General features: G+C 33.6%; 1 protein-coding gene across 1 annotated transcript in view; it reads left to right on the forward strand.

Annotated features, from left to right (window-relative positions):
* Positions 1-13,099, forward strand: part of LOC121417886 (MAM and LDL-receptor class A domain-containing protein 1-like) — a 38,663-nt gene that overhangs the window by 13,706 nt on the left and 11,858 nt on the right. Inside the window, exons 12-22 of the mRNA XM_041611621.1 lie at positions 554-694; positions 1,630-1,749; positions 3,376-3,597; positions 4,083-4,226; positions 5,075-5,349; positions 6,865-6,946; positions 7,516-7,665; positions 9,260-9,414; positions 10,622-10,694; positions 11,760-11,873; positions 12,684-12,821. Of these exons, the coding sequence (XP_041467555.1) occupies positions 554-694; positions 1,630-1,749; positions 3,376-3,597; positions 4,083-4,226; positions 5,075-5,349; positions 6,865-6,946; positions 7,516-7,665; positions 9,260-9,414; positions 10,622-10,694; positions 11,760-11,873; positions 12,684-12,821 (1,614 nt within the window). The remainder of the gene's footprint in view (positions 1-553; positions 695-1,629; positions 1,750-3,375; positions 3,598-4,082; positions 4,227-5,074; positions 5,350-6,864; positions 6,947-7,515; positions 7,666-9,259; positions 9,415-10,621; positions 10,695-11,759; positions 11,874-12,683; positions 12,822-13,099) is intronic.

The raw sequence follows: 13,099 nt of genomic DNA on the forward strand, positions 1-13,099 counted from the left end.
GATTCTCATCTCAAGCTAACACTGAACTGTCAAAAAACTGTCACTGTAACAAAAATGTTACATTTGAGGTAAAAGGTCTAACCCCATTGCTTACTGGAACCAGGTAATCCCTGTACAAAACCTATGGTGGTTGAAGAATTAAGTAATCAACAGGTTTACAGCTGAAGGCCACCGCACACCTTATGACTGCTCACGATCCAATTTTGGAACAAATCGCATTTTGCTCATTTTCTGAAAATGTGAATGGAACATATAATTTTATTTGTGGTTAAAATTAATTGAAAAAATACTAATATGTCATTTTGAAAGATTGCAAGCCTTTATTTTGGAGTCTTGATAGTAGCATCAAATTCTACTAGGTTTTATTCCAAAATTGAGTCGCAGACCAATCGTAAGGTGTGCTGTCGCTTTATACAATGTGTATGTTTTGTTGTAGGTTTATGTAGCTTTGAGCTACAATGTTATGCTACAAGGTAATCGCTGTTTGAAACCTATGTGGGTTGCATTAATTAAGCAGTAAATGGGTTAACAGTCTAGTTATGTTTTGTTATAGGTTCCTGTGACTTTGAGAAGGATTACTGTACTTGGTTGAATGCTGTAACCGGTGATGACAAGGATTGGGTGAGACTCAATGGGGCTACTACCGGTGGTGGAACAGGTCCAGTCAAGGACCACACCTTAGGGGCAATGTTGGGTAAGTTACAGATCTCATGCTCTCTTAAGTGGATCCAGGATTTCATAAAGGGGAAATTTATACAATTCATCTGATTAAAAAAAGGCATTTTCACTTGAGGAAGAGGGTGCACTTCTCACATAATTGGGGCATTTTCATTGGATGTTATCATTCTTTGCTATTATGTTCTTTATTTATGCTCCTTGGATGGGCTTAGCATGTATGCATATGTGTATATTTATCTCTTGCTTTTACACTTTTTTGTATGTCTTCTTGTTTCAAGGGCTTGTTTATAAGCAGATCCCTGCTTCTTTAAGATCCACACCAATAGCTTCTTGTACTTACAATGTCATGTAGTACATGTGTTACTACATATATGTTATTCTGTATTTTTATAATTCTTTACATAATAGATTGAATTGAGTATTAAGGGTGTGTTTATGCTTCCACTGCCAGGACAGAATCAGCGATTTCAAACGTCTATTCAAAACGCCGATCGTAAACGTGTTTCTGGGAGTGCTGTTTATGCTTAACTTTTCAGAGCAAATCATGATCTCCAGCTGGCTTCGCATCGTAAAGCGAGGTCAAATTGGGTGCACCTGTTTTCGAAAGTTTTTTTTCCGATTGTTGTTATTACATAGAGATAACGAGGAGCAATACGACTGTATTTGCCCGCGGATTTTCATCTCACCGGAAGCATGTACTAAATGACGTCATTTAAACACGTTTACGATCGTGGTTCTGTTTATACTTCCCCAGAAAGCCTGATTCTGGTCAAACAACGTTTACAAACGCACATTTTTGTGAGTTTACGATCGGCGTTTTGAAACAGCGTTTAAATGAAAGTAAGCATGGACTTAACCGTGTTTTGGACTAATCACGTTTGGAAACGCTGATTCTCGCCTGAAAAGTGGAAGCATAAACACGGCCTAAGATTGTTTTGATTGCTTTTACAGGTTCCTTCTTGTACACTGACTCTGTTGTAATTGCTGCTGGTGATAAGGCATGGTTATTGAGTGAGGTTTATCAAGCTGGAGATGCTTGCTTCTCATTCTGGATTCATATGAATGGTCCGGGTAGGTCCAAATTCCTTTAATAACTTATGATTGGTTGCTAAGATCACATGACCGGTCATTTATTGGAACAGGGTAATTAATTTCACTAATGACTGATACAATTGACTAGTTCTATTGACCAGTCATGATTTGATATTAACTTGCTTTATCAAGTTCAAGTTAAAAGTTATTACAAAAAAAATCAGATATAAAAGTACAAATCAATGGACAGATAATACAAAAAGATATATATGAGAGATATTTGAGGACCCCTAAAAAGGCAGAGCTTGATATTGGGGCCCTACAATAAATGGGGTGTAAACACTGAAGGAACATGCTGTACATAATAATAATAAGATACAGATATGTAAAAAACAGATAAGAAAAACAAATATGCAACACTTACTCATTCTCACACACACACACACTTCTAGGCTGGCTAGCTAAGTAATCACTCATAGTTTTATAGAACAACAATTTCTATTGTCATATAGTGGTTTTATATTTCTTTGAAACAGTGATTTGTGTAGAATTTATGCTTTAATTATGCTTGATGTGGCATGCATATTGCGAGAGATTCCAGTTAAGTATGCAATGTATTGTCTTGGGAAACTAGATTAATGCCATTTACTATCATGATCTGAGCTTTCATGAGCAAAACTTTAATGTAATTCAATGTGAATACTTCTGCTCTAACCTTACTTAGAATGATGACAAAAACACAGTCGTTTATTATTCCTTCTATTAAAGTTACCCTTCAGTTTAAGTATGTAGCTATTTAATCAATTCTGTATAAACTCAAATTCAGAATTCTTAAAATTTTCAGCCATCATGCAGGGTTGATAGTGCTTGGAAATGAAATATCTTTAATCTTCAATTGGGGTATTTGGATATTAATTATAGTAATGATAATAATAACAATGAAATGTGATTTTCTAAGGTGCCAAATCTGTTTAAATCTAAATGCTTGCAGTTCAGGAACTGAGCCCTGATCATCTCCCAAAGGAGGGTTTGACATAATGTATAAGTCAGAAAATAAATCTGTTTTAGGCCTGCCATAAGATTTGGATATTGATCAATGATTGCAAACAACTATACTTACTATCATGAATTGCTTTATAATGCCAAGTATTATTTTGACAACTTTCTTATATGTCACCCAATGTTCAAAATTTCATTAAGCCATTTTCCTGCTCAAAAATTTCTAATGTAATACTGTGAACAGCTTTGTATTAATTGATTAATGATTTTTGTTTTCATTGCACTTGCTTTTATTTCATTAGTATTTCCTTTTGAGTGATTTGTGGCAAATATTGATTACAGTAATATATTTACTATTTTCAACAGAAACAATGAATTTATGAAACAAGTCTCTTCACAATTTGTTAAACTTTAATCGCCTTGTCTTTTTATCTGATCTGTCTACATCGACTCAATGTTATTATCATGTCATCGATTTTTCCTGAGTCTACGAGGTCCAATACATGTATTATTTTCAATTTGTATTTTCTTTTTGATATATATGTGAACCATTGGTAAGCACATTTTTTCAGCCATATTCTGCCAAATGCGTATTGATTTTGGAATGAATAAACTATTAATGTATATATATAAATATAAATATATATATATATATGATGCTTTCAGGTAATAAGACTTTGAATCTCTACACTGAGGACCAGTCTAACTATGTGAAGGACCTCACTTGGACCAGGTCTGGGAACTTAAGTGATCATTGGGTCCAAGGCCTAGTCTCACTCTCAAATCCTGATGTATATAGGATCATCATAGAAGCTGTGTATGATGATGACAATGATGGCAGTATAGCTCTAGATGATACAATGCTTGCTGAGGGCGGACTCTGTACTGGTGAGATCTTTCTCTCTCCTCATGTAGTATTTGTTTATAATTATCTGTTTCTTTATTCATTCATTATTTTATATTTCAGGTTTTTATTTATTCATTCATTCATTAATCAATTCATTTATTTGTAAATTGATCATTCGTTGATTCTCTTCAGTTTTCATTGCTTTTCTAATGTAGGTATATATTTTATTATACCCTGGCAATCAAAGTTTGAAGGGGGTGTAAAAGCAGCTTTAGAGCATTTATCTTTCAAATTTAGGGATTGGGTATCACAAAGCTAAAGATAAATTTTTTATCCTGAAATTTTCATGCCAGGCCATGCTTTAATATAAGTTTTATATCAAATGAAAAAACAAAAGCATTCCGATATTTTATTTTTTATCAGGCATCTGATCACAATAGATTTTCATGTAAAATCATTTTTTCCCTGTCACACACATTTCCATTATATAACATTCAATTACAATATTTATTGTGTTGATTTGCAGAGAGTAGTGTAGCTAATTGTGATTTTGAAGATGATATGTGCGGCTATGAGCAAGCAGATGATGATGATTTTGATTGGACGAGGAACCAAGGGAGGACACCTTCAGATAACACAGGACCTACCTATGATCATACTACCATGACCTGTAAGTTTATATACATGTATGGCAACAGGGAATTGTTTCAAGTATTTGATCCCTTTTATTCTTCAAATTGGCAACAAATTCATTTTTACTTTTCATGTCCATTAATGTCTCATGGGCTGTATGTAGCCATACAATAGAAAAGATTAATATTATCCTCTGTTTGCTGAAATAAGAATCGCATTGTATTTCTCTCTTGATAAATCCCTTTTGTACAACATTTGATCAATCTTGCATCTTTGGTTGATTCTGAATACATTTTGCCAAAGTTATTCCTTTTTTATGAATATAATTCTTCGATATTTATATTTTTTTTGTTTACTTCTGCAATTATATCATTCGTATATAATACATTTTCCATAACATAGCAAACATAATATATTGAGAACTTTTTTTGGCATGAATCATAACTAAATGTACTAAAATTATCATTACAAACAAAACTGATCTCATACCAAATTAGTTAACATTTACAATTTGCAGGAGAAGGATTGTCATCATAAGCAGATTGCTTGAAAAAAATGACAATATTTATTTATATGAAAACAAATTCACTTGAACCTAAAAGAAGTGTCACACATGTACATTTTAACAAGCATACATGTATGCCAAAATGTGGCGAACCTTTACCTATTTATATTGCATTCCACCATGCTTGATATTAAGAAATGCATTTTATTTACACCGAAATACCAACAATTCAAATTGATGGAGAATTATTTGTGTAAAAAATGTTATTCTTTGTATCATTGGGATTAAGAATGGCTTGCCTGGCCTTTGTATATCAGCATACACTGGCAAATACATTATCTGTAGGACAACATTTGATTTTCTTTTTTAATTCTTTGTAGCTGAGGGTTGGTATATGTACATGGAGTCATCAAGTCCTTACCTACAAGGAATGGAAACCCGTCTCATGAGCCCAATCATTGATCTGACCACTAGACTATGTCTTCATTTCTGGTATCATATGTTTGGACGTGATGTGGGGACATTGAATGTCCTTACTCTTCGTGAGTCAGCTAAACCACCAGACATTGGGTCAGTTGTGTGGACTCGCAGCGGTCAAGTGGGTGACCAATGGATGGCAGGGACTCTAGTCGTTGGAGAACCAGAGTCATTCAGGGTAGGTGCAACTTTAGCCATCTGGAAATCAAGTTTTATTTGCCAATCTTTCAGGAATAAACTCCTGAAGTTAGAGATTCTCAGCTTTCTAATTTTATATGACTAATCCCAATTCCTACACAATTTAATGAGAAATCAATAACCCTGATAAATAGCCTTTAAGTTTGGAACAAATCGTTTTGACTTTGTAAAGATTCTCTGATTGTTTTTAGAATCAAAATATTCATAAGCAATGTTAACCTTTCTAGTCATTACTATATAATCTGGTATGTTGTTCTAAATAGTTCACTAACAAGATGTGAGATTTTTATATCTATTCTATCAGTGAAATGCCTTTTTTTTATTATAAAAAAAATCAGCAGCTATTATGTGGAATGGAATAACCACTCCCTATTACACGTATGTATTCATTCATTTGAAAATATAAAAAATTATTTAATTACTTGTAAAGCATGGATATGCTGTACTTGATACTTGGTATCATATTATTACCCTGGCTGTAGCTGAGCCACCTTTAGGTACAAAACCACTCAAGAAACAAATCGTACATGTACTTTCGTGCCACCTGTGTTGAGCGCAGCACTTATTTCTTGCAATGTGAAATCACAGTCTAGAGAAGGATTTGAACCAATGACCCTTCGAAAGACATTAGCAAGAACCACTACACCATGACAAATCCATGTATGATGTTTGTTAGCGTGTAAAGAAATATTACTTCCTTCTAGTATTCTGTTCATTAATGCGATTTTAATCTGATGAGTGAATGTAAAAAAGATTAATCTTAATCAGACGTTTTCAGGATAAATGCACCATGCAAAATTTTGAACCCTGTCTTTTGCTGACTACTTTTACGAATTTTGCAACATTTCGTAAGTGCATGCAGACCCAAAAGTTCCCCAAAACATTAATTTGTGTACAAATCTAATGGATATAGTGTTTATAGTCAAAATTCATATTGTATCCTTATTTCTCCTTTTACTGATTAAACTAAATTAATTTCTTCTTTCTTAGGGTAAAATTAAAGTCCCAAATAGTTTTCATAAAAAACAAATAAAAAAAAGTTGAACAAAAATGAAAGGAGTAGGAAATTTAGAAAACAATATCATTCATTAGAAAATAATTATGATATTGAATATATTTCAATTTGAATCCTATACATAGTGAAGAAAGAATTAGCATTTACAGGCCTTATTTAGTTAATGAGAACAAAGTTTTGATTTACGCATAAATTAGCATAATTAATTAGAAATGAGATTTTTCAAAGACTTTGATCGTACAGTTTAGGAGATCATGCCGTGGGCAACAGTTGTGCAGATTTTTGTTGCAATCACATGATCGATGGCCGAGTTTATAAGGGGAGAGGGGTGGTGAATCAGCCTCTGTCAGTCTTCTTAGGTGTTGTAATGGCCCAGTCTTTTTAGGGTTCAGTAGGCCTATGTCCATTAAATAAGGCTATTCTACCATGTATGTATTTGTTTATAATTGGCCGATTTTTCTATATCTATGTGTATATTAGTTGGTGTTCCAAGGAGTTGTATCTGGTTACGAGGGTGATATAGCCATTGATGATATCAGCATGTATTCAGGAGATTGCCAAAGTAAGTATACCATACTCCAAGAAATAAGAACCCCTATACAATGTATCTCATAAAAAACATACATGTATTCTACCTGTATGTTGAATTGTTAGGTATCTTGGGCATCTTGACACAAGTTAGAAGCATACAGTCATTCAAAATTATATGCTCAGTGATTGCAGATGTGAAATATTTGATAAAGCCATATTGAATTTTATATCAGAAAGACAAGCAAACACTGCAGAAGATAGATAAACATGAGATCAACTCTGTGAACTGGTTTAATTTTTGTTAGATTGGCAGATTATTATCTGGTTCACTGTTTATTAGAATTTCATATCAATCCAACTCAATTCAATTCTCTTTTTTCTTTCAGTTGTCTCATATTTAAAAATGTAAATTATACCATCGTTGTAAATATGAGAGTCATACTTGGATTGTACAATGTACATTTATATATTATAAAACATTGAAATTTTACTTTGTTGTATTTTTCGTAATTTATTTTTATTTTGCCTGAAGATTTTGTTTTCTGTCAAAATCTGTATTGTGGAAAAATATTGAGTTTTTTGTTGTTTGTTATTTGATAGGAACATTGAGTTGTGAGTTTGAGGATCCACAGATCTGTGGTTACGTTCAAGACTCTATCACCGACGATTTTGATTGGACGTTCTGGTCTGGAGATACGCCCACTTCATACACAGGACCCTCTGTCGATGTCACATATGGAACAAGCTTTGGTAAGGTCAGGCTCTCTTAAGTTTAGATAAGGAGCGGATTTGTTTCTGCCAACTGGGCGTTGTGGTTTGCGCCTGTAATCCAAGCTATGTGGGGAAGTTACAAATTGATGCAGAGGTGATGTTAAAGTTCGGTCCCAGACGTAAATAAGCATATCTGATTAAAACACTTGTGACAAGACTCAAATACACACACACTTTGTTTCTGCCACTAAATAGTTTTACTGAATGTGCTAAAATCCACTGCAAAGTATATTTTGAAAAGTTAACGTGATAGCTGTTTGATGAACACCATTTGGTATTTATTTCTCTAATTTGATTGAAAATGTATATTTCAATGACATTTACTGCAAGTTATGTGAGATTATGAGTTAAGCGAGACCTCGGGAGCATTTTATGAATGGACTTGTCTGACATTCTATTTCACAAGTCCCATTTTATCCCACAGTTGCCATAGTAACGGTGCTTCTCAGTCAATCAAAATCAAGGAAAGTTGTCGGATCTGACAACTAGAACAAAAAAAAGTTGATGACATGCCCCCCCCTGGAATCATTCATTGCATTCATGCCCTACTTTGATGGAAATCAAATTTCACATCGTAACATACATGTAGAATATCTCCCAATTATTCAAGAATAAAAATATACCACATGATAAAATGATATCAAGTTAATCTGGAGAACCAACCCATTCAGGATGTACAGTGTAAGACAGTTTTGATTGTTCTATCTGTTACTATATGTATATACAGTGCGTCCCAGAAAAAACGAAACCGAGATTTAGCGATCATTTATCATTACTTAATCATAAATAAAATAGACATATGACCTAGCAATTTAAAGCTTAGAATCTCCTCTTTCATCTGATATTACTTAGATTATTTCTCATTCACGCATGAGTGAGCAAATGCAATTTGAAGAAAGGATATCAAAAACTTATTTTGCGGGGGGTATCTGGGTTTCAAAAAGAAAACCTCATTTTTGAAAGGTTCAATATCTCCTCTTTAATTTGATACCTAAATTACAGAAAATGGTCCCGAAATAACAAAGTTCTGGTCATTTGAAATAAGGCTTGAATTTCAATAATTTCATAAAATGAAGAGGTTCTCCAGGCTGGCTTTCAAACTCTCTCGATACTCTGTTTTGTTGACGATCAGCCATGCATTAAATCTTTTGTTCACCATGCGAAAGCTTCTGTGGGAAACCGGTGAAAACACGTTTATCTCATGAAATTATGGAAATACAAGCCTTATTTCAAATGACCAGAACTTTTCATTTCTTGACCATTTTCTGTAATTTTGGTACCAAATTAAAGAGCAGATATTGAACTTTTCAGAAATGTGGTTTTCTTTTTGAAACCCAGATACCCCCGCCAAATGAGTTTTGGTATCCTTTCTTCAAATTGTTTTTGCTCACTCATGCGTGAATAAGAAATAACCTGAGTAATATCAGATGAAAGAGGAGATTCTAAGCTTTAAGTCGGTAGGTCATTTGTCTATTCTATTTATGATTAAGTTATGATAAATGATCGCTAAATCTCGGTTTCGTTTATTCTGGGACGCACTGTATATATATCTCCTTGGGTTTATATTTTGCAGGTCATTATATGTACACTGAGTTATCTGGAAGACATAGTGTGGGTGCGTCTGCAAAGCTGTTAAGTCCTCATGTTTCCATGGAAACCACCCAAACGGTCTGTTGGAGGTATTATTACCATATGTTTGGTCGAGATGCCGGAGCGTTTACAGTTGCAGTAAGTATTTGCATGTTCTCAATCCATAGCTCAGTTGGTAGAGCGGGGGATTCGTATTCCGGTGACCCGGGTTCGATTCTTATTTGGTGCGCTAGTGCCCTTTGGTAAGGCATTAATCCTCAGTACCAGGTCCTTTGGAGAGGACCTTAAGCCGTCGGTCCTCTGGTTGCTTGCTTACAAGCATTCTTGCTTTCTTAGCAATCAGGTAAAAAATCACCACCAACCACTACACCATTTTGTTCTTGATATGGAAACACATATTTTATTGGTCGAAATGAAATAAGTGGAGCATCAGATTGATGTAGATGTATCCCTTAAATCGATCAACCTCCTGGTTATGAGATAGACAATTTACCAACTGAGCCAGTACATCTGTAAGATAATGTTTACCTATTAATAGAGGAGCTGATTTTTATAAATGATTGACTATTTTGAAAGATCTTAAAAAATTAATCCTGTCATCAATTTGCTAAGATTTTGGGCCCTATTTCTTATCTGGATACTGCCAGTATTTTATCATTGTTTTTAAAATCTGTAAAACTGGATTCATTAATAAGGGTTCACTTAATTGTTTCATTTTTGTACAAGGTGTAGATGTAATTTCCAAAATTAAGAGATTAATGTGATTTTAATCTTTACAAATAGCAACGACTAGTAATGTTCTACTCTTTAACTTAAGTTACGAGCATTAAATGTGGATATGAAATGAAATGGAATCATGTGTATTAGATTGTGTACGAATGCTGAGAAAGTGCAAGGAGTACTTAAAGTTAAATGGTTGATCTTAAAAAATGGCACAACACACTGCCCAAAACTTTTTAATGTATCTTGATCTGATATTTCTTATTTAAATGCTTGCCACCCCCAGCTAAGAAAAAAGATCTTGCAGAAATGTCTAAATTAATGAAAGCCAGGTACAGCATTTTTTGAAAAGGTGATTGTCATCATCGTTCTTTTAATACGAAACATAATATGCTACATGCTATAAATAGGATTTAGTGTATTATATGTTATTATGATATAAACACATAAAGCTATTGAAAGATTTATCAGCTACTTTTTGGTTTCTATTTATTTCTTTTAATACTTTGTGATTTTATCTTGATTGCAATGTTTCTGCTTTATGGACAAAGTTATCTTAGGGCCCAGAGCATGTCTGTCATTAATTCATGAAATATATATGTATTGCCTATTCATTTCTATGTAGTACCGCAACAAAGATTTTGCTCAGATCACTGTAGCACAATACTTTGGGAGCCAGGGCAATGAATGGATTGAAGGTAAGATAAACACACCCCTGCACCCTTAGATAAATCCTACATCCACCTCTACTAACAAGAGTTGCTAAGTATTGTTTAATTTTAGTACTTCAATTCAATTTTTATATGACATTTGCATAAAAAGTCCATACATACAATTAAAATGATTAAATAGGCAGATAATACATAGGATCATACAAAATACAGAGAATGCAAATAGAAATGTGTGGAACGTAACAAGGGTCAATGGCCTGTCAAAGACAAGTCCCAAACATATGTAAATATAAATGATTGTTAAAACATAAACTTAGAAAAAAAAGTTTATAGAAAACAATTTATGAGTTAGAATTTTTTAAAACATATTTTTTTAAAGGAGTTGAGTGTGAAGGATGACTAGCCATAATGTCACAATAAAATGTGTTGTGGAGCCCAGGTACATGTAGCTCAGAGACACAATGAATGTTTTGTCATTGGCCCACATTCATGAGGACAGTATTGATACATGTATACAATGTACATATACCCTTTCATAAAACATGCCGAAATGATCTAAACTTTCTTATGATGATTTTTCACTCTGTATTGTTAAAAGAAAGGACATTCTTTGAAGTATGTACATATGCTAAACATCTGGTTCCTTGGCAATCATTGTATTCTCTGCTTGCCTTTTACAAAACATTATTTGTCATTTTAGTGGGTTAAACTTTCAGACCCCAAGAGGGTAAATTAAGTTAATCTCATCTTTTCTTATCTGTTACGACAGTAACAATATATTGATGCATCCAGCTTAATTTGAGCCATATGAGAAGTCTAAAGCTTGTGCTGTTCAAGATATATATTATACATGTATATAAATTATTGAATCACAGTAAGCTTTTTCAAATGTCATTTTAATTCCATAATTTTATTCACATTCATATTTAAGTTTTTTATTCTTGTTTTTATGTATGCATCAGCAAACAGGAATTTCTTGATAAAAATTTTGATCCTTTGGCCATGCTTCATTCTTTTCATATTGCCATCAAACTTGGACATTCCAATACATGTACATTTGTTTGAATGAAAAATTACTTTTTTTGGTAACAGGGCAAGTAGAGGTGACTGAAAACGGCTACGAGATGATGTTCATTGGTACTTATTACAATGGTGATGAAGGTGATATTGCTTTAGACTCTGTTTCCATGACACCAGGTCGATGTAGTGAGTAACCTTTGACTCTTTATGAAAAGTTTTTCCTAAAAGAATGCAAGGAGCAAATTATCTTAATGTAGGCCAATTTGTTATTTCTTTTCTATTCACTTTTTTTGGATAGATTTTTGGAATATTCTTTAAACCTTAAATCTTGAATTCCTTGGATTTGATAGTTACAGAGTAGATGTGGGGCTATTAGATTGAGGGTATGTCGATCCATTTAAGAGGAACCTGCTTTTTACCTTTCAGAACTTCAATTATGATAATTAATGATAAATTCTTATAATTTGTTGATAAATTCACATTATTTATTGTGATTTTGAGAGATGCTAATATGGACATGTGAATGTGCAATACAGATGAACCTGGCAGTGCAGTGAACTTGAAGAGAGAAAGAACTTTACGTGAGGTAGAAATCCACCTTAGGGTGCAGTTTGATGATAGAGATAACTCAATCTTAAGGGTGAATTTGACATAAACGAAAACTTGATGATGGTATAAATTTGAAAATAGAGAGAACTTTATGTTAGAAAGAATTTGACATAAGGAAGAACTCAGTGTTAGAGAGAACTCTATATTAGTGAGAACTCGGCGTTCTATAGAACTTGAACTTTTCTATTTCCTTCTTAAATTTGAAACTTGGCAGTTGATTGTGAATTCCAAAGTTAAAGAAATTTAGTGATCTTGCTGCAAGGATGAGTAGTACTATTTTATAACCTTATCACTTAAAGTTGATTGCGAAATTCAGAGTAACTGTTCCGGCCTTTTGCTTTATACATTTAAGGAATTGACTCGGCCATTAACTTTAATTGTTTGCAGTTGACTGTGATTTTGAAAGCAGCTGGTGTGGTTGGGTGCACTCTAATGGAGATGATTTTGATTGGGTGAGATGGAGGGGGGAAGCAGCGACACCTTCCACTGGTCCTTCATACGATCATACAAAACAAAATGAAGCGGGTAAGTTTACTGGTCCTTCATACAATCATACAAAACAAAATGAAGCGGGTAAGTTTACTCATCCTTCATACAATCATACAAATAAAATGAAGGGGGTAAGTTTACTGGTCCTTCATTTGATCATACAAAACAAAATGAAGCTGGTAAGTTTACTGGTCCTTCATTTGATCATACAAAACAAAATGAAGCGGGTAAGTTTACTGGTCCTTCATTTGATCATACAAAACAAAATGAAGCGGGTAAGTTTACTGGTCCTTCATTTGATCATACAAAACAAA

This window comes from Lytechinus variegatus, chromosome 6, assembly GCF_018143015.1.
Source record: "Lytechinus variegatus isolate NC3 chromosome 6, Lvar_3.0, whole genome shotgun sequence".
NCBI classification, from domain to species: Eukaryota; Metazoa; Echinodermata; class Echinoidea; order Temnopleuroida; family Toxopneustidae; genus Lytechinus; species Lytechinus variegatus.